Genomic DNA, 27,907 nt, shown 5'->3' with positions numbered 1-27,907 from the left:
GGGAGGAGCCCGTAATGGCCGGTGCCGCCGCCGTAGCGCTGTCCCTCTCTGCGCTGCCGGCCGCCGCCACCGCCGCCCCTCCGCCGCTGTCAGCTCCCGACCACCGCGCCGCCGCCATGGCCGAGGAGGAGGCTCCCAGCGAAGGGTGAGTGGAGCGACCGCGGGGTGACCCCCGTCCTCCCCGCGGGTGTCCCGGACGGCGGCAGGAAACCTGTCGGGGTGCCCGGGCCGTGCCGCTGCGGGTGCTGCTCGCCCGCCTCCTCCCGCCGCCGACCCGGCTGCCCGCGGCGCCTACCGGCTGCGGGGCGGCGGGCCGCTGTGCCGGGGGCCGGGTGGGCTCCTGCCTCCCCGAGCGCCCGCCGCGCTCCGCTCCGGGCCTGCCGCGCTCCGCCGTCGCCGCTCGGGCGCTCCCCGGCGTGCGGGCGCGCTGCCTGCCATGTTTTCCTGCCGCACAGCCCGCCCTCCTGCCATGGCTGCCCGCCTTCTGGCACGGGCAGGCTCCCGGCAGGGTTTGCCACCGGCTCCGTGTCCCCGCTGCTTCGCCGTCTGCGCTGGAGCTCCGCCGTGGCTGGCCAGCTGTTGTCATTGCACACCTGCCTGCAGGCGTGTCCCTGAGAGTTTTCTGCCGCTTTGCTTTGGCGTGTGTGCGCGCTCCGACTGTCATCCACCCTTCCCTTGTTGCCCTGGGGGTCACACGGCTGTGTACAGTGCTGGCCCGTGCTCCTGTGTGCCTCTGCGGCTTTATCTGTGCATACAGACACCCCATCTTCATTCTATACGTTCCCTTTGTTGTACGGCAGACAGTGCACTTGTCAGCCTCTCTGTGTCATTAAATTACAAGCATGCGCTGTTGCTCTAACTTTTCCAGTACTGTGCGCTATCCCTGATAACTGTTTCTGTCCTTTCACTCTCCCAAGGCATTCACATCTACTGAAATACCTCCTAAGTTACCATGCCCAGTCCTTAATATATACCTCTAATATTTGTTTATACCCTTATACATGACTTTTTTATAGCCAATAGTCATTCCTCTGCCTGAAATTACGTAATTCCTCACTATATCTTTTGAGTGTGTACATTCAAATGGTTGTATACGAGTTACTAACCAATGGTCTGTTCTTCAATTCACATGTTCTTTACTCAAGTATGCCTTCCTAGGGTGTGCTTTATTTCTTGTTACACTTAAGCTTTCATTGCGGACCCATTTTTATACCTTTCCATTACCCCCAAATATGTTGTCTGCCCCTGTGGAATAATACAGTTATCCTATCTCTGAGTTTGTTTACCAGACGTGCTTAATATATCTGCTGGGCACTTATCTCAAAGTTTGTTCCATCACATTTTATGGTTCTAGTCCAAACACTGCTCTATCAGAATATATCTAGCTCTGCTTTAGTCATATGTGTGCTTTATTCCTTCTGTCAGGTGTGTAAATATGCTTTGTATGCTTTGTTTATGTGAATTTTTCCTTCTTTCTCTGTGCTTTAAATATCAGGTGGTCTATCCCATTGCTGGTTGCTAGTCCTCAAAAACTCATTTCTTGTCTTTTCTTCTGCATCTCCCTTCTTGCATAACTAAGTCTTGTGCTATTTTTGAGAAATCAGACTTAAAATTCTTTAGCTATTTGCATGATACCATACTGTGCGTTCATGACTTCTTAATTAAGGATATTGCTATTTGCGTGTTACCATGTTATGTGTCTGTTGTGTTATCTTTCAAAGCTACCTGCATCCTCAGTCTTGTTCTTTTTAGTCCTTTTTCCAGCTTGGGATTTTGGTATTTCATCTTACATATTTTCCTGCTCTGCCAGCTCCATCTGACCAGATCTGGAGTATCCATCTTTTCCAAATTCCCTGTTTTGCAATTATCACCATATGTACACAGCATTCTCATTTAAAATGCGAACTCCAAAAGCTGGCCTTTCAAAGCACTATGCAGTTTTGTCTACTCTGTAACGCTGCACTTTCCTCCCTTCCTCAAACTTTAAATAGCTCTCCAAAATCTTCCCCACAACACAACCTCTGCGTTCTGCAACATTACCCACTTGAAACTTCAAGTGAAACCCTTTTTGGTTGTGTGTTCTTTCTGACCTCTTGACAGTCTTAAATACAAGTAGTTTGTAAAGCTTCTTGTTGCTGGTTTACAGGTTTTCTAAGTACAGGTCTTAAAATAGCTCTGCCTCAGCCTGTTTTGTTTCTGTGTTCATTCAGCGCATTAGCCTGAACAGCATTAGCTGTCTGGTTTGATCACACAGAGTGCTGAGTGCTGCTGAGACACTGCCAAGCACCCTCAACTCAAGTTGCCTTTCAGGATTGCAGGATCATAACACTCGTTGATCTGGACATAGAGTTAGGCTCAATTTTCAAGAGGACTATTGCAAGTTTCGCATGTGGTGAACACAGCTGGATGGCTTTGAGGGGGTGTTGATTTTTCAGAACTTCTGAACGATTAGATGTTGATGTGGCGTTTTTCAGAGTAAGCCTCCCAATTCACTAAAGACTTCTAAGAACAAAATCTTATCCTTTTCCATGAATTCAGAAAGTGCATTTGTGTTGAAATGTTAGTGCTTTTATTTCTAGTAATAATTAAAATTGGCATTTGTTCATCTTTCGAAACTGAGCAAACTCAGTACCCAGGGGAAGTTTATAAACAAGAGAAATATGTTAAATAATTTTTCATTTAGAATGCAGTGATAGGAAGTTAAGATATACCATCAAACCCCTAGATTAAATTACTAGTGACGGGTATACACAGAGAATAAACTCAAATTTATCTGCTTTGAAAACAATAATGTGACTCAAATTGTTATGCAACATACTTTGTTGCAATTTGGTAACTGTGCTAAGCATGGTGAAAACAGAATAACAGTGGTTCAGTTACCTTCTGGAAGGTCTCAGCTGAAAAATATTCATGAAAAATATTCATGGCCCTGTCCTAACTTTGAATTAGAAGATTAACTAAACAAATGTTTTAGTAGTCACAATGACAGTGCTTGGTTAACGTGTCACATACTAGTGATTTCCAAACCTGTTTACAGCCTTGGACCTCCTCTGTGTAAGTTTTAGGTGGAGACTTCTACCTGTGAGAGGCAGACAGCCTAGTGTGAGCCTTTTGCTGGTACTGAATTCACTTATTCACTCTGGATGCAGCAGGACTGCTCATGGCTTGTAATATAGCAAGGAAGAACAGCTACTAAATGTGTGTATACATAGAGAAAAAGATCCCCAAACTGCAACTGACCTTTAGTCTCACAAAACATGGCTTGGAGTAAAGACATATATTCTTAACAGCAGTGTTCACAATTATTTTTGTGTTATCCTTCAATCTTGTTTGTATTACAGAACTCAATTTTGAAGTGAGCTGTTTGATTAATAAAAGAGGAATAGTTTATTAGACTTGGTAGAACTTGTGTCTTCTCCTTAATAGGATGGTTCAGAGTGTTGCAGTATGAAGGAACGCTCTCCACTCAGAATTTTTGCCTTAATTTTTTGCTGGTTACATGATCTAGGTTTAAAAGCAATATGAGTGAGTAGGCTGCTGAAAGCTGGGTCCTGCTTATTTTTCTTCTTAACTATAGCGCAGGTGATCAAATACAGGTTTGGTAGCTACAGCTTGCATTTTTTAAAACTGAGTGAGGTGTAAGTGCAGTGGGGAAAGCAGATGCAGAAAACAGATTAAAGGTCATTTCCTTCCTCTTTTCTGATTTTGTCTTCTTGGCTGGTAGGGTTATGTCAGTCACAGCTTCAGTACTTAATGCCTTTTGTGTTACACGCATGAGCTCATCAGAAGGTATTTGTAGGAGCAGGTTTTCAGATATTTATGGGTTTATTTCTAATGGTTTCTCATACTTGAGTGACTTTGGGGAGGGAAGGTCTCTGTCCATCAAGATCTCTCATCTGCCCTAACACAGGCTAAAGGGAGAGAGGGAAAGACTGCAAAATGTAACAGGGGCTGTCTTCTCATTCTGGTGGCAGAAGAAAGGTGCTCAGAACCCTGCTTTACAAGTGTCAAGAAAAGACACTTCTTCAGACACTGCCAAAGTAGACTTAGGAGGAGGGTCTTAGCCTCCCCAGTGGAAATGGCAGTGAAGCTAGAAATCCAGAGAGACAGCAACTAGCTGAGGGGCTGCTATAGTGCTGGTGACTGTGGGTCATTGGAGAAGACAAATTTTAGCCAGTATTGCATGTATTTGGGTATATGAAAAGGTGTTTTAGAGCCTGCTGGGGGCTGATAGGCCCAGTTAGAGACCTACCTCTTTGAAAGGGACAGTTTCTGTGTGCCAGGGGTTCTCTGACTGTTCTGAACTTCTATGGGAGACTTTGAACAACTCTCCCAACTGATAAACTATTAAAATGTTTCTTCTTTTATGTAGTGTTTTTTAAAGATTTCTTGCTGAGGATATTTTGATTCTTGTTTCATACATTCTGAGTATTTACTCACAATTCTGACATTCTTTTGGGATAGTTTTTGTACATGATTTGCATTGACAGCCACGGAGAAGAGGGCATGGGAGGAAAGGTGATCGTCTGCATTTATATTGGCTCAGAAGGATCCAGATGAGAAGCTGAGCAGCAGGAGAGAGGTCAGTGGAGAAGAGAGATTTGTGAGTCAGTAAAGCTGTGTAAGGGAATGAGGTCGATCTGGAATAAGGTTAAGAGGGTAAAAGGAGGATTTTAAGTGGCAGCAAGAACACGTGGTGATGTGGTGAGGAATGGCAAAGAAGGAAGGTGCTCTGAATGTGCTGTACTAGAATACTTAGGATGATAGGAGACTATGGAAAGGAGGGAAACATGCAGGCATAAAAAAAGCATTTTCTAAAAGAGGATGCAGGAGCTCCTGTTGCCATTGAGAAAACCTGCTCATATATTGAAGTGAGGGAGAGAGAGAAGGGTGTGGAAAAGGGCAAAATACAGTAATGCGGGAGGGGGGGGTTAGTGCTCTAACAGACCGTGGTAGAATTTTTACTTAATTGCATTTAGTAATTTGATGTCATAGGACACCAAAAGCTTCTTAATTACATCTTTACCTTTCCATAAGAGAACTTTTGATGTGATGGATTTTTAGACCCATTTAACTTCTTAACTATTTTTAAGACTACATGCACTTCCTTGTGTGGTGTAAGCATGTAGAGAAAAGAGCCTGTTGTCAAAAGGGTTGTGAGCCTTTTAGGTTTTCCAGAAAATGGAAATGGAGATAGGTAGTCCAAATGTTGATTACCAGTTCTTGCATTTTGACATAGGTAACTCTTTGTCACCTTAGATGACTGTGATAAAGGAACACATCATAGAAAGCTGCTCTAGTGAGTTGCAGTGAAACAAGCCTCAGTGTATATTCATACTTGTGTACAAGTGGGGTTTGTGTATTGCATGTTTGGAGCTGAGGGAAGTGATCATATGCTTTAGATAGTCTTGTATCTGTGTTCTTATATGGGCCCTTACAGAAAAATGTTAACATTCACCTCCTAACGCTGTAATCTAACTTGTGCATGACATACAATGGGATTTTACCAAAAGAGAAGCAGGGTAGAAGTGTGGGTGGGCAATAGTGCGGGTTAGTGAGAGGTGCCTGTTGCACATCTGCTTTGCTCTTGTCCTGTTTGATGGAATTTGGGAACAGGCTGAAATGTGGGCTGCTAGCATGGTAAGTATGAGAAGGCTGACAAGGATTAAGCCAGGTTGAAGTCATGCAATATCTGAAGGGCAGCAGGACTACATCAGTTGATGTAGGAATAAGATAAAATCAGTAGGGAGTTGAATAACATCTGTGGGGCACCAAGATGAAATTTTCATTTCCTTAATTTTAGTTCTGCTTTTCTTCAGAGATTCTTACTGCAGTGTGCAGTGCTCTTTTTAAAAACATGTGAAATGTGTGACATTGCCAAGTTTTATCAGATGTGAGTTGACTGTGGAGGGGACAGAAGTAGGACCTCTGTGTTACCTAACCTGTGGTCTCTGTCACAAGGTTGAGGAGTTTTAGTTGGGCTGTGCAGCTTCCCCCTCTGCATCTTTATCTCTGTATTCTGTGTTATTCCATACTTGATATATAGTTGCTAATATGATTTTTCTATGGTGGTTTTTTTGTTGTTGTTGTTGTTTTTGCTTTTGTTTTTGTTTTGGTGGGGTTTTTTAGCTTTTAAATAAGAGTATGAAACGGAGTTGGGTGCTATCACAGCTTCTTTGTAAAGCAATGTGAGTATTGCGGGTTGCAGGCTTGGGTGGCACTTCACGGGTAAACTTCGTTCTTGTGGTACATACTGAAAAAGCACTTGCCCTGAAATGGACACCTTTGGGTATAGCTAGAAAGAGGGTGGAAGAAATTACAAAAGCATAGAAAAAGGGACACATATGGTTTTTAAAAAAAAAGGCAGTGCTGGAAGACTCAGAAGAAAGGGAGAGGGGGCTTCAATGGTGCAAGTTATACTGCAAGGTGTACCTGTGTCTGAGGTCCAACATGGGAGCGAGCGGAATTGTAGGTCCTTTCCTTCATGAATGCTCTGGTTGCTCAAGTGACTTAAAATAAGCATGATAAACTTTATTATCTCTAAAATAGCCAGAAAATCTCATTGGTTATGGATTCACATTCATGAGGCACATTTTCTAGTTAATTTTGATAAAAACAGTAATAGAACTTGCTTCTGAATTTTTATATTAATTCTGATGTTGAATGTTCTGAACACAGAGTTCAAGATGCAGTAAATATGTGAGGAATGCATTGTTTTCACCTCTACCCTAATGCAGTGCAATATTCTGCAATAATCTATTATGGCTGTTGTGTTGGAATGGAGCTGATGTATGTTACACTTCGTAGAAATATTATGCAGGGGTTTTCAAAACATTCTGTTTTAATGTCACTGAAGTATCCAAGAGTTTCACAACATCTAATTGCATTGACCATCTTGGCTCAAAACTCATCTAAACAGAACTTTATGGGCAGGGTTATAATGTCATCTGGGAAAAAAAATTGTTATCCTTTTTTAACCTGTTGACAATGATTTCATCCATTTTTTGTCTCCTCATGAGAATGGTAAACAGACAGTTCTTAAAGCAAAGAGGTTTTTTTGTTCCCATACCACATTCCTTAATACTTGCTTCTGGGTCTTGCCTTTTTTAGTGTGCACTTGAAGGTCTTCCCCTGAGGGTTTTTAGTCTGTTCATGCAGTGAAAGTGAAACATGGAATGTTTTTCTTCTCCTGCTTTTTGGCTCCAGCTGCCAGAGTGTTTTGTCCTAGAAGCATCTCATGCAAATTGTTGTGTTTGCTACATCTGACTTCTATTGTACACGCAGAAGCTTTGTCCCTGAATATACAGCCTTCACAACAACAGTTACTGTGTATGCCTGATTGATTCTGACTATATTCACTGTTGTCAGAAGACAAACATTAAAGAACATGCTGCACTTCAGGGACAGGAATGAAGGACTTCAAGGACTTCTAAAATTGCTTATGCTCTTAAGGTTCTCATGAAATCAAATCCTGAGCCTTGTTTCAGAAACATTCCTGCCTAGTTAAATGTGGACCTGATGTCATGATTATATGTTCCTGTCTGTCAGTGGCAGCTCTGACTTAAAAGCTTGATGTCCTCCACCTTGACTCACAGTCTTTCTTTCCACCTTGTTAGTTCATAGGTCTGCTGGTTAACTTTCTGACTTTTCTGTAGCTGGGTTAAACCATAATTATCTGATTTAAAATCTAGTGCCGTTTAAATCTGAATTTCACAAATCTGGCACAGAGAACAGCCACCAAGATGGACCTTGGATATAGTGATTACTAAAATATTTTTCTTTACGTTATAGGGGGTTTTGCCATGGTGGTGTTGCTGGTAACTGTTAACAAAGAAGGATTGATTCTTGCCATAATCAGTCATGTAAACAACACCAAATATTCTCATATTGCAGGCTATTAAATTAATGAAATGGGAAAGGAAAACTTTATTATAACTCAATTCTGTCATGGGTAGAAATGAGCCGGATGTAAACCGGCTACTTTTCTCTGACATTTTGACACAGAAAGTTCTATTTGATTGTGTCATCTTTGATTGTTTCTTTTGCTTTTTATTGTTTCAGGCTATTACCCATAAACTTGGAATTTAGTAACCAAATCTAGAATTTGCTCTGAAAACTTGGTGGCGTTGATGGTGGAAGAAACCATCCTATGTACCTCTTAAGCTTTGTGTGGACTACTGCTGATGCTGAGGAGAATGCAGAAAGAATCCAGTAAAGCGGAGATAATGAAAATGTAAAAGGGTGTCTGTAGTTACTTCACATAAGTACCCCTCCTGTGTTAACTGTAAAGTATTTATAGAGCATTACAGTGAAACAGTTTTATTTTTAAAATTGACACTTCGCCTTAAATTTTATATCCTGGCCTCTTCCCCAGTTATGAATACCTGATGGTTCTTTTCACTCCTCCTTTTTTGTCCATTCTTATTATTTCAATAACAACTGTGAGGACTGAATGAGTTTTGAGAAGTAACGTGGTGTTTTTATGGGATGAGGTTTATGTAAGATCTTAGAACTTAGTGAACCTTATGTTGCTTATATTTAGATTTCAACATATTGGCAATTTTGAATTCCTTTGCAAGGACAGTACTGCAAAAATACTTCATGCCTAAACAAGACGGTAGAATCTGAGCTGGTTTTCCAATAGCTTACCTTTGGGTTTTTTCTGTTACAGTGTAAGAGTTTCTTAATTTGGAGCTGGCTTGAATTGCTGGGTGCTTATAACTGTGCTGTCAGCTGAACGGCCTGAAAATCCCAATGCCATTGCTTTTGGTGCTGGGCAGAAACATTACCAAATTCTCTGCATTAATGTGTTTTTCTTTCCTTACTTCGAAATGGCTGAAATTAATTCTGAGAGTCAGGAGAGGAGAGGGTTAGGGTTTTTGAGAGATCAGCTTCACTCTAATAAGATTTAAAGGTAAAGGGCAAAGCTTGAAGTAGTTTAGCTTGAACAGTGAGTTCACTCAGTGTTTCAGGTTTTTAAGTGTTTCAGCTTTTTCCCTAGCTAAAATCTTGGTTGTTTGCAATATTGTCTGCAAAAGTTAGATTAAAAATATTAAATACATTTGTTTCCCGAGAGCAAGACAAACAGATGTGCAGCTCTGTTGCTTGTGCATTCAATTACTTTCCCATAATCCTTCCTCTGCAAGTTACTGTGTATTTGTTGTATAACCTGAGCTCTGGCTTCCTTACTGATGTAGTTTTTAAGTCCAAATAATTCTTCGTGACAGGAAAATCTGTTCTCCATGCTCCTGTCACTGCTGCATGGGTTTTGGTCTGTACTGGCAGTTTTGATTACCATACTAACTTCAAAATTCTTAATGAAAAGCTGATTTTTATATTCAACACTTTAGAAAGGTTTTTGCATGTCATGTCTTGGTGGGTCAGAAATTTTTAACAGGTGATCATGTAGCAAATGGTACTGTTTTCATTTACTCTGGTTTGGTGGTGTTCTGTTACCTTTTTGCAACCTGTTTGCAAACCCTGGGTTTTTTGGTTTGCTGTTCCACCACACAGGTCATGACAGCTAGATCTGCAATGCTGGTGTATGTGGGGAGGTTGCTCTGTTGAATGATTTTAAGCTTACTACATCTTGTAAGCCATGCATTCATATAACTCTAATGTAGGTAAATCATAAGCTTGAAAAGTGAGAGAATGAGCTCCATTTCTGTGCATTTATATCTCCTGGATAGAGTTATAAGCAACTTCTGCTGAATATTTTTATGTGGTAGAGCTTCCATTTTTTAAATCCACATTACAAGCCAGAAATCAAATAGACTGTTCAGCTGTTTCAGTACATATTTTTGTGAGTATGTCAAATTTGTAACTGGCTGCAGATCCATTGTCTTGCATGGAATCAATTTTAACCAAGCTCAGTAGGGTTAATGGAGCTGACAGCAAGGTAACTGTGGTACAACCAATTTGCCATTCTTCATTGGGTTTGATGTAAGTACTGGAGGTGAATGGGCGAGTCAGGCTCGCTGTACCTCTGCCTCTACTTGATTCTCAGTTCTTTTGAAAGTTACCCCCAGGCAGTTCAAGCGCTGCTGTTCAGCAAGTTCTTGATTCAAATTAACATACAAGCCGTATTATCCTGAGCTCCACTTAACACAATATTCATTTACTCATTAAGTGTCAAAATAATTGTAATTGCAAATTTTTTTTTTTTCCTTTCTTATGCTTGCAGTCAGGGTCTCAGAACACTTGCTCCAGCCAGCCAGTGTTAGATCCTGTCTGATGGCTTGGCCCATGCATGTGGTGGTTGCAGCTCCACTTTGTCAGACATCTGTGCATGTGTCACTTTTGTTTGCATTATTTATTACTGTGTTTGATCATCAGCATAGGCTACTGATGGTCCCCACTAATCTTCTAGTCTCACACTAATCACTTTGACTTTCACTAAGGTCATTCAGTGGGTGTCTCCAGGGCTTTCCCTTAACTTCCCTAGATGTGTTAGGAGTGTGCAAGTCTGTGAGGAGATCTGTCAGCAAAGAGAGTGACTTCTTTGAATGCCTGGCAGGCCAACTGCCCTGCCTGCTAGCCTCTGATTTTTCCAGCCTCTCCAGATATTTTCAGACAGATGTGAAAAATGTAACTAACCCCAAACTGAAGATGCAAGGAATCATCCTCTGCGATGCTTTGCCCTACTGCTGGTTATTGATTATTTTAGCATAAATTTTTAAAAAAGCATAAAAAAAAAACCAGTGCACAGCGGTTTATGTTGCTACATGGCCACAAACAAATACACAGGTTAAATTCCACTGGTTATGTGCCTTGGTAATTTGATGTGTAACACCTGTAAGTACATTTGGGAAAAAAATTACAAAAATTTGGGCTGGCAGTTGCCAGATTTATTTCACACGTTCTGAAATAGCAAGCAGCTGAGGCCAGTGGACATCTTAACTCCTCAAAATACAAGGTTCTGCTCTTGATTTTTTGTAGAAAGACAGGTGGGAACAGAGTGTAAGGGAAGTGGTGGGTGATGAGAGCAGTGTGGAGTTTGCCTATTCCGGCAGTGGGTAGCTCACTTAGAATGTGAAACTACTGCTGGAATATTTCATTTCTTTCATAACTCTTCTCCATTGCTGGTGTGCACACTGTTTTGAAAGGTCCATTGCTTCATTTTTGACATCATGCAGCACTTACAGCTTTATATCACAGAAATAAAAATGATAGACCATGTAAGCAATGGATGTTCCTGTATGCATTTAGAAGACACATTTAGCACAGATATACAAAAGAAATGATACAATTATCCTTCCAAAGTTATCAGAAAAAATATTTAAATAAACTAAACAGATGTTTATTCTCCATGTCTGGAAAACATCTAGCAGTGTGGTAAGTCATTTTTGGAAGGAGGCAAACAAAGGATTAAATCTTGAATGTAGGTAACTAAATATTTTCTTTCTAAACTAATGTTTCTAGAGAATGCTCACTCTCTTTTGCCTGAAAGCTTTCACTGCTTACTCTTTTAGTTCAGCAAGTACAACAGGACAGAATTGCAAACAATTTTAATTTTAAAAGCTTCAGCTTGCTGACTGTGTTTGTCAAACTATACGTGTATGCAGTGTCTCTTCTGGAATGAAATCAAAGTATTTGCAAACAATTCTTCTAAGTAACAAAAGGAGTGGGCTTTACCATTCTGATACATTTTCCTAAATAATTTTCCTAAGTATTCAGTTGCCTCCCTAGAACGAGGAAATGCAATTCTGAGACTGTGATCTGTGGATGTTCACATCTATTTCATTGTGGCTGTATCCCTGCACTGTTTTCTTGTTGACACGTTGCAGCTTTACATTTCTGTAAATAAATAAAATCCGTAAAGTATTTTGTTTGCTGATTCAGTGGTTTTTCTGAGAATAAACAGTACATAGAGTTTCAGCTCAAGGGAAAATAGTGACTGGTTTTGTCTCTGACCTAAGAGTTAAGAATGAAAATGCCTAGTTGAGCATATAAGTACCAGAAAGCTTGACTCAGAAGAGTGGTGACCTAGCTGTTGTTTAATAATTTACCAGAGTAATTCATAGCAGTGGACATAATTAGTGTTATTGTTAAACTCGGATTCCACAGTTACTTGTGGGTGAAATTACATTTGCCTTGTCACAGCTGTAACTTAAAAATCTTACTTTTAAATAAATGTATAGTTTAATGTGGAAGCAGAATACTTGGATGCCCATTTTCCTATAATGTGCTAAATTCCTTCATTTTAGGTTGCATGAGTACATGTCCTGGAAGAATGTACAACCATCTGTTCCCAGCCCCTCAATTAAAATGATTATAAGAATTCCCATGGCCCGTCCTTATAACAATTCCAGTGATCTGGTGGGTCAGGAAGGTTATTTATAGAACAGACAGATACCAGTGTAGAGAAGTAAATAATACTGGCTAGCAGTGAGCCTGAGCGATTGGACGATTAATCCTTTCTGGTCAGATACGGTTTGAGGCTTTTTTTTCTTAATGTCCCCTCATGGGTTTCTGTGAATCTGAACAATACTGCTTGCAGTTGCATTGTGCATTCCCAAAAAACCTTCCATGTCATATCATAAATTTAAGGAGCTGTGCAGCTGTAGTAGGTGAGCCCCTTAGAATGTGTGGAGAAGATCCTTTGGATAATGAACTTGTGGGGCCTGATCTTTAATTTATTACTGATGTGTTGTGCACACTGAAAAATTGGACGTTAGTAACCTAATAGTCTTTTAGCATTAGTTGTTGTATAACTAATGCTTTCACATTCAGTCCTGAAAATTCCCGGAAAACTAGCTGGAAAGCAGTTCAGTGTAGAAAAAGAATGCTAGAGAAAGTTCATTTGGTGACTGACATTCTTTTCTCTGTGAAGCATGGTCCTGCAGTGGCAGCTTTGCACTAGTAGGTTAAGCCACTTCAAAACCAGGTGAGAGATGGAAAAACAAGATTCCATGGTAGAAACAAGGGGTAAATTAGCACCCAGGAAGAGCTGTATAAAACTGTCATATCCTTTGCAGCGCTGGGCGAGGCAGTGCTGCCAGCTGAGTCATTCCCCCTGTTCCCTTGGTCAAGCTGGCAGTACCAAGATAGTAACTGACAGCTGGAAAAGCAGCTTCTGTTGAGGGAATTGCTGGTTTGTTTTCCTCTGGGACTTTTTTCCTAAGTTCATAATTAAGGTCCTAGGTTTTTGCTTTGCTAGGATGAACCTGCTTGCTTTTTCAGTTTTTAAATTTAGAGTAATAAATTTAGAGTAATAATCAGTTCAGGTTAGGTTGGTGAACACAGCGCTTATTGCTTTTTTGGAAGTGGTAGGTTCATGCAAGGTTATGCCTGTGCAGGCAGACTTCCAAAGGAACTTGAGAGGAGGCTGGAAACTCCAGTGATTGTTACATATCCTGCCAAGCTTGTTGGGTCGATGTGAGAGCTCATGTCTCCAGGTTGGTACGCTGTGATAGGAGGACACGGGAAAACTGCTCACCCTTTGAAGAAGGCCTGTTTTTGACGCCACTGTATAAAAAGTCAGGAAAAAATGAATTCCATCCCACTGCAAAGTCATGTTCTTCACACCGTGTTCTTAATGTGGGCTCTCTTATAATGAGCAGCAAAAGAAATGTCTTCAAAGCATCAGTGCCAAAAATTGCCATGCAGCTCAAGACATTTTTGTTCTGTGTTACTGTTGTAGGTTTGGATGGTTATTCAGCTGGCTTCCTGCCTGGTGTCCCACATCACTGCTACACCTTAAAGAGGCTGAGGACAAAATGCTAAAATGTAAGACTTTGGTTTTTAGTAAGTTTCATAGATGTAACTAGATTTTCTATAAATTTATATTAAGTATAATGAGAGAAGTTTTTCAGTATGTCTTTTACTGAAATAAACAGGGTTAAAATTACATTTTAATTTTTCACTTATGTAGATATTTGATTAGAAGCTCTCTCCTTTGAAAGGAGCTCCATTTAAAACTGTGGTTTCAGCAGAGTGTACTTTATATTTTGTCAGGTGTGTCTAGCAGCATATTCTTTTCCCATTTTTTCTCCAGGTATTGCAAGCATATACAATAAACGATACGTGTATATATCTAATGGAAATAAAATATGGACTCTGACGTTCTCTCCAGACCTTTCAAATAAAACTCCACTTGTTCTCCTGCATGGGTTTGGAGGAGGTGTTGGACTGTGGGCTCTCAACTTTGAAGATCTCTGTCAGAATAGGACCGTTCACGCTTTTGACCTCTTGGGATTTGGACGTAGCAGTAGACCACACTTTGACACTGATGCTCGGGAAGCAGAAAATCAGTTTGTGGAATCCATAGAAGAATGGAGAAAGGAGGTGGGACTAGAAAAAATGATTTTGCTTGGACACAACCTAGGTGGATTCCTGGCTGCTGCTTACTCCTTAAAATATCCATCAAGGTATGTGAAAATAAGGGAATAAAGGGATTATTTTTCTGTATTTGACTATTGATTTTAATATAGTTTTTATTTCATTAAGCTATTTATAGATAATATTTATGTAGATAACTGTGATGATTTAAAGAAATTATACTGAATTCTAAGACCAAAGTATTAATTGTATGGTAAATGTATTTTCTGTACCTCTTCAGCTCAGTACCCCATGCCATGTTATAAGGTGAAATAGCAGTGAATATATTTATGTGTGAATGTTTTGTCTCAAATGTTGTTTTGTGAAGGGAAAATAGGCCTGTTTCCACCAAACTTCCCACTCTTAGGGATAACATTGAAACTTCTGAAAGTAATTCCCCATGGTAATCTATGTCAATATGCTAGCAGTCAGCCTGGTGCCAGCAGAATGATGAAAAAATTATTTGAGTGACTCTTTGATTTAAATGGTCTGTATGCCACCTCATATTTCTTTGCAAGACAACCCATGTGCAGCAGTTCTCTAATTGTATTTCATCAGCATTTTCTGCACCATGTTGTGTCCAACAGTTAATATATTTCCCTCCCTTAAAGCAGTAATTTGTTTCTTTTATATATCTCGTTATAAGTCTAGTTATATATTCCCTGCTTAGCTAGGATCTCACCAACTGAGGTAGTTCTGTATCAAAAAAAAAGGAAAATGCTTTTGTTGGGATACACATAGTGGTCTCCTATGAAAAACTGAATATAAGCTTAAGTCTCCACATCATATAGCAAATTCTGTATTTTACTAAACATATCTTATTCTTTTCTCTTTGTGTCAAATTTTACCGTTTCTTTGTTTCTCACTTGGATATATTTAAAGTGATTTCATGCATCATTTTCCCCTAAAACACTTTGCCTTTTTCTTTCTAAATGGACAACAGTTAGCACAAGTGGATGGAAATTATGTGTGATAGTAGGTGTGTTTCTGAATCCAGAATTGCAATAAAGAAATGCAATCCTCTGCTTTAGGGATATAAACCTATTATCCTTTTAGTTATAAACTGACTTCTGGCTAACTGTAGTTAGCTTCTTGTAGGGATCACTTATAAGTTCCTTACCCCTTTTTCCAGTCTATAAGTGGCACTGTCCTATCCCTGTGGGATGGGATGTATTCTTTTTGCCCACAGCTGACTTACATCAAAAGTGATGCTTTATTTTCATGCCTCACTGTGCTTAAGTTTGGGTTAATTAATTTAGGGGTGTTTCAGTTAGTGCTCTCACATTAGTAATGTTTCTCTGAAATTAAACTAAGACCACCAAAATAACAGATTGACAGTTAGGGTCTTAAAAAAGCATTGAATCAAGTGATAAATATAGCACAGCTTTTAGCTAGGTTATCTAACAATGCATTAGAAGCTTAAGGGATTCTGGATACATATTGTTAGGAAAGTAGATCTGTTTCTCCAAGCATAGATGATCCGTTAATTTGCCGCACTGTACCAAAGTCACTCATGGAAAATCCAAGGCTACTAATCCAAAAAGATTCCCATTTAGCATCTTGCCAAGTCGAAGTGGGCCATGATTTTCAAATACTGCAATTTCTGGACATTTACTTTTGGAATGATTCTCATGGTCAACTTCCCATTATCCTCGGTTATGTTTTAGGTTTGATTGCCAAAATGAGAAATGCCAAACAGGAAGGAAAGTATTAAGAAAGGAAACATGAAACAAAGCTTACTCTATTTTTATTCATTTGTTTGCTGTATTATACTTAATGCCATAGTTTGTGCATGGAATGTGTGGCTGTCCTGAAATGCACAGGCTGTCCCTGCTTGCACTGCTGTGGCTCTGGTCTCCAGCTTGGTTTGTACAGTTAGACTCTACCCTGTCCTCTCTTACTGTTGCTGTTTGCTGCAGGGTGCGAGTGTGCTCATAGCTGAACTAACAACCAAGAAACATCTTCATGAGGTTAATCCTTTCCAACTCTTCATTCTAAGCACAGGTTTTTGGTATCCCAACTGATCATAACCCAGAAATAACTTCTGGGATCATTTCTGACATCATTTTAGGCACTATGAGCTCTTCTGTGTTAATATGTTATCTCATGGCTTTAACAGGGAAGGAAGTAGTGAAGGAAAAAGTAAAGATAAAAATATAAAAACCATTAGGTTTTAGGATTTAGTTTAGATAAGACTTTTAGGATCTACTCCAGCTGTTAACCTAGCACTTCTGAGTCCACCACTAACCCAGTATCCTTAAGCACTGCATTCACACATTTAAGTGCCTCCAAAGATGGGTACTCAATCACTTCCTTGGGCACAGTATCATGAAATGGTATAGGTTGGAAGAGACCTCAAGGATCATCTAGTTCCAACCCCCCCCTGTCATGGGCAGAGACACCTCCTGCTAGACCAGGTTGAGCAAGACAGCCTGTTCCAATGCTTGCAGTGAAGAAATTTTTCCTAGTATCCAATCAAAACCCCCTTGAGACCATTTCCTCATGTCCTATTGCTTGTAACTTGGGACAAGAAACCAAACCCCACCGTGCTACAACCTCCTGACAGGTAGTTGTAAAGAACAGTAATGAGGAAGCTGACATGGAAAATCATCTTAAAATGGAAAACTATACACTTTTTTTTTTTTTTTCAGAAATCACCACTATCTAGGTGACAGTTAAGAGTAGATGTTACTATAGGATTAAACTGAAAAGGGACAGTTAGAGGGAAAGGTACAATTGTAATCTACCAGGATGAATTAAGATTTTGCTTGAGGGAGGCCCACAGCATGAAGTGATCGATAGTTGCATGTGCTGGAGATTCCTACAATGTACCGATATTCCTTTGTACTGTACTGATATTCCTTTGAGTAATAATTTTACAAATTGCCTCTCTGATGTTTTCTTTCTTGACCTAAAATCAATGAATTTAGAAGACTACTGCTAGTTTTACTTTGCCTTTTCCAGTTCAAATTTTACTTTGATAAGATGATTTTTCAGTTAAATTGTCTCTTCTTTGAACAGAGATCTTAGACTTCTAGAAACTTCACCTTAATGAAACAGATGCAATTATCCTCTTTTCTGTCAAATCAAGCCGCTCTTGCAAATAATGTTGACTGAGCATTTAGATTAGGCTATTTTTAAAAACAGAAACAAGACTATCCTTTTTCTCAAATGTTTGTGACGGTGAGTATCTGTAAAATACTGAGTTTCTCTTTGTGACACATGCTTCCATGTTTCTGGTTCATACGTATGATTAGGTGCAATTCACTCTCTAATTAGTAATTGAAGTCAAAACAGTTGATGAATCAGAAACTCTGTGACAGAAGTGACTAAAGTAGGCTGCATGTTTGTATCTGTAAAACAGCACATTTTCATCGTGCTCAGTTGAAGAAAAGTTACTGTACTTTAAACCGCTGAACCTTTTTTGCCAACAGGGTCAAGCATCTTATCTTAGTGGAGCCATGGGGTTTTCCAGAGAGGCCTGACAATGCTGAACACGAAAGACCAATTCCAATCTGGATCAAAGCACTAGGAGCTATATTGAGTCCATTTAATCCATTAGCTGGGCTAAGAATAGCAGGACCCTTTGGTGAGTTTTAGCTACTCTTAAATACCATTTCTATTTTGGTTAAACATAAACATGGAACAGAGAGCGCATTATGATAAGCTTTTTTGCAAGTCTATATCACCATGGAGGAAAAAGTTGGAGGAGAAAGTGGAAGAGGTTAAAGAAAGTTTGAACTCTTTAGGAAAGGAGGCAAACTCTTGCTATTAGAAATACTAGTACAATAGTTTACAGCAAGCTACACTATATGGTCTGTACAGGCTTTAGTTATAGTGGGTTGGATTATGCAGACATCTCTTGGGGTGCCCTGACAAAGAGGTGTGAATGTGAAAGGTTTTTATTCTGGTTGCCTCTGGTCACAGTCCATTTAGTTTCCCTTCTAATTCCAGTTTGAGCAAATGGGATTTCCAAATTCCCTTAACATTAGAAGGCAGTCACTCATAAATGCAAAAATCTTTGACCTAAGTTTAAAGAAGTGTAAACGAAGTTGTTTCCGTTAGCCATTTTCTTACTACTCTAGCAAATCTTGTGGGTCTCACTGGTGTCCTGCATTATGGTGGCAGTTCATATTTCCATTTCTTAAACAGCACTGATGGAATGATAGATAAACTCTCTGTTTACTCTCTGATACTTGGGCTAGGTGGGGCTGACCAAAAAGTACTATGGTTTTAGTTCATCTGGGGAGTGGGGAAAAAAAGTGTAATAAAATCTAAAAGCCGTTACATGTATTCCTTCTAGAGGAGAAAAGGTTTATCTGTGCTACAGAAGTATCTGCTGGAGAAGCTTGGAAAAAATGTCCTTCAGGCCTCTCACAAGTTATAATTAACTCACCTCTTCAATGTTTTTGGTTTTCAGTCTGAAGATAAACTCGTGAGATTTCTAGGTTTTGTTTACATTTAAACCACATCTGTTTCCAAAATCTGTTTCTATAGAAGATATATTTTAATATACTGCTTATGCTGATTTGTTTGTTTCTTTTCAATAGTGTGATAAGTTTAGTTTTTCAGACAAGCAACATGTTTTGTACAAACAAATTTTTTTTAAAGTAAAATGCTAATTTGGTTAAAAAAAACAACCTGGAAGATACTGAGCGATATATCCTGATTTAATGTGTTCTATCCAATAACAAGAGCATGCATAAACCAATCCATGTGGGCAATTTCAAAGCTGAAATTTTCTCCCTTAGCAATAAGTGTAGTCAAACCATGCTGCAGAAACAGACTGTCTTGGCAAGGTATCCCCAAGCCTGGCCTCGCTTATAAGTTATCGTGGAGGGCAGTGCCTTTAAAAAGATTTTTTTATGTTTCTCACTGCACTGGTAAAAAAGTTTTCCATCACCAGCTGAAGTTCTTGACAGATGAAACACAGTTGTTAGAGAAGGGTAGGTCTAAACACTGTGCTGCGAGTAGGTGTCAGACCTGACCTGATGAAGGCATGAACTGAACCCAGGTTTTGTTCCAAATGCACATGTGCTTAAGCTGATGAGCAGACACAGTTGAGTCGTTTGAACCTCACTCTAAAGCAAATTGCTCTTGTTCAAAGGTATGAGGTCAAATGTGAGCCAAGTTCATCAGGATATCACAATAATATCACATGGATATTTAATCAGACCTCGGGTGAATACTTAAAACTGGGAGAGAGACAGAATAGAGATTTTTTTTTTTTTGAGTGATTTCCAGGTAGTTGATTTGCGTGTTTTTCCTCACTTAACCAGAACAGTCATCCAGGAGTCTCACAGTTTGGTGGGGGTTTGGTGCTTAAGTTGGATTTCTGAATTCCATTTCTAGAGCTGCATGCCTAAAAATTCCTCATGACAACAGAAATGTCACTGTGATCACACCCTTTTTGTGGAACTCAGTGTCTTCAGTGTTAGGATTTCTTACAGTATTTTCATAGACACTGTGGAAAACATCAGCCAGACAATCCAGGATTTCATCAATAAATATTTACAACAATGATTTACAGTCTGATTTCATTCCAAAATTTGTTCCAAGGTGCCTTGAATCCTTGTTTCATTCTTCCTGTAAATTCCCAGGGGAAAGATATTTTGGATTTGGACCCACAGACAAAGCACTTCTTATCAAAACAGAAAGTGAATTCTAAAATTTGGTAACACTTCATGCCTCTATGCTGATAGCAGGGCAAGATGCAGAATTAGTCTCTTTCTTCCAAGTACTCTTATTCCAAGCCAACTGTGTTCACTTGTGTTCAAAAAACCCAAACACACAGAAAAAGAAGTCCAGCAATTGTACTCGTTGTAGGGAAAATAGAGCAGAGCCAATTGCCAGACTTCCACACAATCTTCATTGCTTTTGGAGTTAAATCACTGTTTCATAAGGGAATTATTTTCTCTTGCACTGTATTAGTTTTCTAAATCTGTTTAAAACATGCGTAAGGGCGTGTTGCAATAATCTCAAGGTTATGAAAGCATAGATCACTGTGACAAGGTCTACATAAATAATACCAGGCCTTTGCCCAGGACTGGGTGGGAAGAAGTGACATCATCATAATTGCACAGATTAACAACGGTATGAAGTTCCTACTGTCTGGAAAAGGAGAAACATAACCAGGAATAATCACATTCAGTTCAATGTCCATGTGGACACCAGTGATGAGTATCATGCCTTAGAGATCAGTGTTGGGTTTGGCTGTTACGCATCTTCATCAGCAACACAAACAGTAGGTTAGAGTGATCCCTCAGCAAGTCTGCTGGTAGCACCAAGCTGTGTGGTCAACAGGCTCTAGAGGAGGAATGCCAGCCAGAGGGACATGGACCCGTCCCAACCTCATGAAGTTGAACAAGGCCATGTGCAAGGTCCTGAACCTGGGTCAGGGCAATCTGACCTCCTCTGAGCAGAGAATAGATTGAGAGCAGTCCTGAGGAGAAAGACCTGGGGTACTGGTTGATGAGAAGCCCAAAATGACCCAGCAATGTGTACTTGCAGCCCAGAAAGCCAACCATGTCCTGGGTTGCATCAAAAGCAGTGTGGTCAGCAGATTGAGGGAGGTGATTCTCCCCCTCTACTCTGCTGTCATGAGACCCCAGGGGGAATACTGCATCCAGCTCTGAGGCCCCAGTATAAGAGTATTGGAGACATTCCCATTGGAGATAGTCAAGAGAAGGGACATGAAGCCTGGAGCACCTCTGCAATGAAGACAAGCTGAAAGAGTTGGGATTCAGGAGCGAAGGCTTTGGGAAGCCTCCCAGTACCTAAAGGGGGCCTACAAGAGAGTTGGAGAGCAACTTTTTACAAGGGTGTGTAGTGATAGGACAGGGGCAAATGGCTTCAAACTGAAAAGTTTAGATCCGATATTAGGGATGACTAATACTCTTAAACAAAGATTAGCTTTGTGGTGAGGCTCTTGTCCCAAAGATCCATCTGGTCAATGTAGAAGAGGCTTCTTCCTTAGAGGAATAATTCAGGAAAGATGCTTAAGTTTAGAAGGCCTGAACTGGCCCCTGAAAAGACCCGTTTCTCTAACTGGCTTGTTAGGAGAGCATGAGGACAGTGGTTTTCAACATTAAATCTCTTCATTTGTGCCAGTACTTGTACCTTATGTTAAGATTCCTACACCTGTTTTTCATCATAGACTTCTGTTCTTTCAACCATATACTAGTTAAATGAACTGGCTTCAGAAGCACACCGTTCTGTAAGAGAAGACAGACTTAAGCAAGAAAAACAACCCATCTTTTTCAACAGTGCCTTCTGGTCCTGAAAGGTTTAGTGCATTTAGCCTACCCAGTACTGCCAGAGCAAGGAGAATGTATTGGTATCATGTGAGACTAAATTGGTGACAAAAAGACACTGCTTAGCCCTTTTGCTGGTCCTTGTAGGTTTCTTCTATTGCTCTAGTGACCCTATCAAACATTCTCCATATGTATTAAGTGGGGGGAGCAGCATAAAATTCTATACAGTATTTATATTCCATTCCTGTTGAGTGTAATTCTGTCATGTTTCCCTAAGACATGCAAGTGGTAAAGCCAATTACAGGTTTGGAAGCCACGAGTTTCTAGGAGATGTGTTCTGAGGGCTCTAATGAAAAGCGTTAGGCAATCTGATAAACTAATTTATACACATTCCCCCTCTAATAGTGTTTTCTGTTTTAACAGGATTAAGCCTTGTTCAACGTTTAAGACCAGATTTCAAGAGAAAATATTCATCAATGTTTGATGATAACACTGTGGCTGAATATATCTATCACTGCAATGTACAGTCACCCAGGTGAGTGTGAATTTCCCACTGTGTATTTTGAAGTCTGTTGTTCATTTACTGAGTGCCTGCTGCTCCCTCCAATGGCCATGGTCGCAGAGTGCATGCTGTTTGTTTTTTGTTTTTTTTTTTTAATTGTGGGATTTTTTATATTGAAGAAAAAGGTACCATTGCACTTTTTCTGAATTCCAGATACCAATAAATGTAAAAAAGTATCCCAATTCTATATTTATTCTCAATTTGTGTTAATTTTGTGAGAGTTTGGGCGCTGCATTTAATTAAATAATTACTGGGACAATTTTAATGTGTAAAGATTTTCTTTAAAAACAAGACATGTTATTCTTTCAAGTGCTACCACTCAGTCATGCAAAAACACAGGCTTTTTTTGTTGAAAATTATGATGTAAACCTTGGAAACTCACTTTTCTTAATTGTAAAAAAGTCCCAACCTTATGTACTCTGGCCTACCAAAAGGCATTGATACTCAATTTTAAATAAAAAGCAGGTCCAATGGCAATTGAAATTGTTTTTACCCTTTTGAATGTCTTGAAGTGGCGAAACAGCTTTCAAGAACATGACGATTCCTTATGGGTGGGCAAAAAGGCCAATGCTGCAACGGATTTCACAAATGGATCGAGACATTCCTATCACGGTGGTCTATGGAGCACGGTCATGTATAGATGGCAATTCTGGCAGCACTATCCAGTCTCTGAGACCAAATTCCTACGTGAAGACAATAGTAAGTTTGACTTCTAAAGCGGTTGTTTGGGTTTTTGTGTGAATTTGTTTAAGTCATATCTGTGTGGCCAGGTTGGATGGGGCCCTGAGCAACCTGGTCTGTGGGGAGGTGTCCTTTCCCATGGCAGGGGGGTTGGAACTAGATAAGCTTTAAGGTCCTTTCCAACCCAAACTATTCTATCACTCTGTTTTTTCATAGCAGCTGTGGAAATGGTGTCACTTTTGATTTAGAGCCTGGGGTAATAAGCTCTGTTTCCTGTAACAGAGAGAGCGAAAACAAATGTTACATCAGAGAAAACCTAGACAAAAGTGTTGAGTCCCCAGGCTAAGAAGAAAACTTAGTGTAGCACTAGAAGCTAAACTAGATCTGTGAGCAAGGTGATTCTTTATTTTGTTCTACAATGTGCTAATGGAAGCAGGTGTTGCGGTCACTGTATTTTAAACCATACCAGTCCTACTCTCTCCATGTATATATAATATAGTGAGGAGGCTCTCATAAACTCTCTTCATCTTCTATATAATGCATTTGTTCCTCTGATAAGAGGGTAGTTCGTACCTGGTGCTTAGGTTCTTGTGAACATCTTTCTTTAAGTCGTTAAAAAAATACTTAGTGTTGTCTTACTACCGAAGACATTTTTGTTTAGAGGTAGGATGTTGTCATTTAAAATGTGTGTACTTACAACTTGATGTGATTGTGCACACTGCATTTTTTGTTGTTGATTTCTATTAAAACAAACTAATCTTAAAGTATTCTTCACACATTTTCACATCAGTCAGCTGTGATAATTGAATATGCATACATGTTAAAATGCCGCGAGGTGATGAAATGTTTGAATTCACCAGCTGTGATGTTACTGATGTCTGGAGCTATGTGGACAGAAGTGTACAATATGTAATGTTGATCGTATACTATAACAAGTCATCCAAATAAAATTTTATAACTTGATACAGCTGAATTTACAGCTGGAACTCAGAGAAAAGACATTGTTATCCAACTGTTTAAAGTGTGTTAAAGAGCACAGATATATTTCATAAATGTTGACATCCAGACTGAAAGTGTCACTTAAATGCTTAACCAGAGAGAGGGAGTTGTAGCAGAAAATCACTGTTAAAAAGTGTACAATATATTGCTGAGATAAGCTTATACCATTCAGGGAGATTTTTTTCCACTCTGGTCAGGGGCTCTTAGAAAAGACTGTGGGAAATCATATTCCAGGTTAAAATTTTGCCAAGCCAAATACAGATTCTAAAAGGTAAATTGTAGTTGTAGAATTGCAGGCATGCTCAAAAAGCCATAGGAGGCCAAGGGCTTTAATAAGACTGAGATGTGGACTGGCAGTGCCATGCTGGTAAAATGCACAGAGGTTCTGTGGTTTTGTTACATGCATTTATTCCTAAATAATTTTTGCTTTGAGTTTCTGGGAGTTTTTAGCACAATGACATACCTATGCTTACAGGAGATTCGGTTAGAGACTTAAGAGAGGATGTTTTAAGGAGGGGAGGGGAAAGTAGTTTGAAATAAAGATTAGTCTTGGACTGACTGTAAAATAGAAAGAAAACAGGTCAAGTATCTTTGCTGTACACCGTGGTGACAGTTTACTTTGTAGCATTTTTACAGAGAAAAACAGATTATAGAAATAGGCTATTTGAGTGGAGAGTGAAGGGAATCAGGATGCATCAGACATTTGATATGCAAGGCATATGTGTCTACTAAATTTGTTGTGCAGTGACTTCTGCACACTTCAGTGGTGGGGTTTTTTTTCAACAAGATGAGCAGTGGAATAAGCAGTGGTTTTACTTTCTTTTCTTATGTAGGAAAGTTTCTTTACAAGGAAAAGAATATTTTGGTATTCCTTATGTTTAAAGTGTTTTTTAGGTTGTATGATGCCAACTGTTAGGTAATGTGTAAAAGCCAGGTTCTTCACCTGTCCCAGTATTTGTTTATTACATTTCTGGGATATTGACGTGTTTCTTCACCTTTATCCTCCAGGCTATCCTCGGTGCAGGTCATTACGTGTACGCTGATCAACCTGAAGACTTCAATGAGAAAGTGAAAGACATCTGTGACTCTGTGGACTGAATGTCCTCTGTTCTTTAGAAAGTCATACCGTAGATAGCATTTAATGGCAATACTCTCTAGGAAATCACTAAAGAATGCAGAGCTAGTGGAACAGGCTCTGTTTGCACACTGTTTCTTCTAAGAAGCCATTTGCACACTTAAACCACTGAGTGCCTATTTTTGGGGGGAATGAAGAGGTTTGAAGCTAACTTTGTACAGCTTTTTTTTTTTAAATTGTCCTGTCAGATACAAAATTGCATGTAATTTTTGAAACTGGAATTTTCTTCAAAATTTAATTGAATCTTGCACATGTTGAACTCTCTAAAAATGCTGAATTCTCTAACATGGAAAACTGTATCAATAGAGATACAATGTACAAAATGCAGTTTGGTTTCTTTATGAATGTTCGTACTTTTTAGTTGATGTTTCATAGCAAGAATATGAAACTGTATATGTATTTTATTTTTGGAACCCGGAACTCCATATACAATATTTTAAGAGGGTTTGTTTTTTTTAAATTGGAGTGGTAACAGCTTATGAAACTGATCTTGGGAAAGGGACGGGACCAAAATAATGAGCAGTGTCTGTCACTGAAATATGTTTGTTAGTTTATAAGAAATTGAGGCTCAATACTGGGAAATCTCTCTTCTGTTGGATTTTATTTCCATTTATCTCAAGGCATCCTTTTCCATCTGTGCAACTTTTACGGAAGACTCAGTTTCTAAGAGTCAATGATGTCACCAGCACTCTTGCTTCCATAAGTATTTTGATATGTAGATTTCTGTGATTTAAAATACAGAAGATGGCTTGTTAGTTACTCCATCTATTTTTAACACTTCACTGCAAGATTTGTTACTAGTCTAAATCTAACAATTGTGGATAAGCTGAAAAGATTTTGATTAGGGCTCGGAGATATCCACCTGGATAGTGAGCATATTTCCCATCTTCTTTCAGTAGAAAGCCTAGTCCATATTTTAGTGAATTTGAGCTGAAGGAGAGGCAGAGGCAAAATATTGATGTTCTCTAATTGGGAACTACAACAGCTTAATGTGTTTTATTTAGCATTCAGCCTCCTTATAGGAAGGATTATTATTGGAATGAACAATACCACTGTAATGAATTACACATTTTGGAGATTATTTATATATTTTAATTGAGTATCTCAATATCAGAGATAGTCTAGTCTCTGCTACATTTTGAATTATAGCTTGATGCTAGTACTTCACATGCCTAGTAAATTATATTAAGAAAAATACTTTGTCACTTTAAAGCCATATAATATGGTGGTTTGTTTTTTAACAAGTTTACATAAAACTATTGATCTGGTTTTGAATATTCAATTGACTACTGAAGAGTTCTTGATACTTTTATACAAAGAGGATTTGAATAAATGATAGCACCATCCTAAAGCTTGAATTATGTGCATTTTTTTCTCTAATTAAGGAATCATTGCACATATTTATGATGTGGAAGGCAAAAATACCTAAAATATTCAGGAGATGATGTGGTTATGTTCCCCAGCAGAACGTAATCTCTCTTGCTGAAGGAGGTATTTATCTATATGGTGCTATGTTAACATCAAATAGTTTTTATGACTGCCTTGACTGGTAGCACTTCATATCTAGCAAGATAAATATTTTAATTAAAAATAAGTATTGAACTAAATTACTTTTTCAATTAGCAGATGCGAGAACTGTTAAACAAATTTTTGGATTATTTGCTAAAATCTTGAGTTGAAAATGGATAATCAGAATTATATTTTTTAATATAAGCTATAAATTATCAGTCATGACACCGTTTAGGTGGCTGCCTTCAACATGTTGGTTATTTTTCACCCTTTTCAGTGTCTTATTTTGTATTTATCAACTTTTAAACAGCTGTTTTAGTTGAGCATAAAAATCTAATGCAAAAACAAATTTTGAGTCGCCTCCAAATAATAAAAGGTGAAACAAATTATTGGTATTTTCCGATAGCACTTACTGATGGGAATTGTAGGTTCCACATCAAAAGTTGGAAGTAGGGATAAAAATTGCACACTGGATATGAATATTGTTTTAAATATCCCCTGCTTTTTCAGCTTGTTGTACTAATAAGACTTATTGCTTATGTTTTGCACAATAAAAAAAAGAAACTTAAATGTTCTATTTGATTAATGTTAAGATATTATATTGCTTTTTTAAAAAATTTTGTGCAATTAAGCCTGGAAATCAAGAGCTATAAGTAAGCTGAGGCAAACGAGCCAAAGTACATTAAAAATACAGTAATGCCTATTTTAAAATGTCTCAATGTTCTTAGGTTTCCTTGTATTTAACTGAGGCTGGTGATTGTTTGTCAACAAGTAGCTGCAAGCTGAGAATGTCGACTGTATGTATAAGGAAAAGGATTCTATATTATCTTCCAGACAGTATTAGATGCTGCTGTGAAGGTCAAGATGGAATCTCAATGTCCTACTGTTTGCAACATAACCTGATAAAATTACTTTAATAAATGTCATAGGAGGTGCTGAACAGAAAATGAATGGCTGAAAAGACTTGGGAGCTAGACCTTTTGTGAGCAATTACTGCCTGGAAATAATCTCAGTTTCTCCAGAAGTTCTGTTTCAGTGCAATGACCAGTTGCTTAAATGTCCTGTGGTGAGCACTGAATGCTGATGATGCTATTTTTATTACAGCACTATAAAATAAGACAAGAATCACAGGCATAAAGGTACCCAAAGATCTATCCCATTTTGACATCAAAATGAAGACAGCTGTGTATCAGAGTCTAGATCATAACAAAAAGAATCCAAAATATTAATAAAAACTCAAGATAAGCTGCCTAAATCTCCCGTACATACTCTTCCTGAGGTTGTTGTGATAAAATTTATTTAAAGTAACTTAGTAATATTTTGTTTGCCCTGGCTGAGTTCATCTTGTTACTTATTGAACTCTGCCAGATTAGATTTTAGTTCTGAAAAACTGATTTTCAGAGAACTTGTTGATAAGACTCTATAATAAAATATTTGCAACCATCACAA

General features: G+C 39.0%; 1 protein-coding gene across 1 annotated transcript; it reads left to right on the top strand.

Moving 5' to 3' along the window:
- ABHD5 (abhydrolase domain containing 5, lysophosphatidic acid acyltransferase) lies at positions 1–27,907 on the top strand. Its single transcript, XM_066320382.1, has 7 exons — positions 1–145; positions 13,643–13,728; positions 13,997–14,369; positions 17,754–17,908; positions 21,996–22,107; positions 22,647–22,833; positions 24,823–27,907. Exons 1-7 carry the CDS (start codon positions 15–17, stop codon positions 24,910–24,912), a joined length of 1,134 nt encoding a protein of 377 aa, XP_066176479.1. The 5' UTR covers positions 1–14; the 3' UTR covers positions 24,913–27,907.

Source organism: Sylvia atricapilla, chromosome 1, assembly GCF_009819655.1.
Source record: "Sylvia atricapilla isolate bSylAtr1 chromosome 1, bSylAtr1.pri, whole genome shotgun sequence".
In the NCBI taxonomy this organism is placed as follows: domain Eukaryota; kingdom Metazoa; phylum Chordata; class Aves; order Passeriformes; family Sylviidae; genus Sylvia; species Sylvia atricapilla.
Note: the sequence above shows the minus strand (reverse complement) of the source record. Positions and strands in the feature narration are given on the sequence as shown.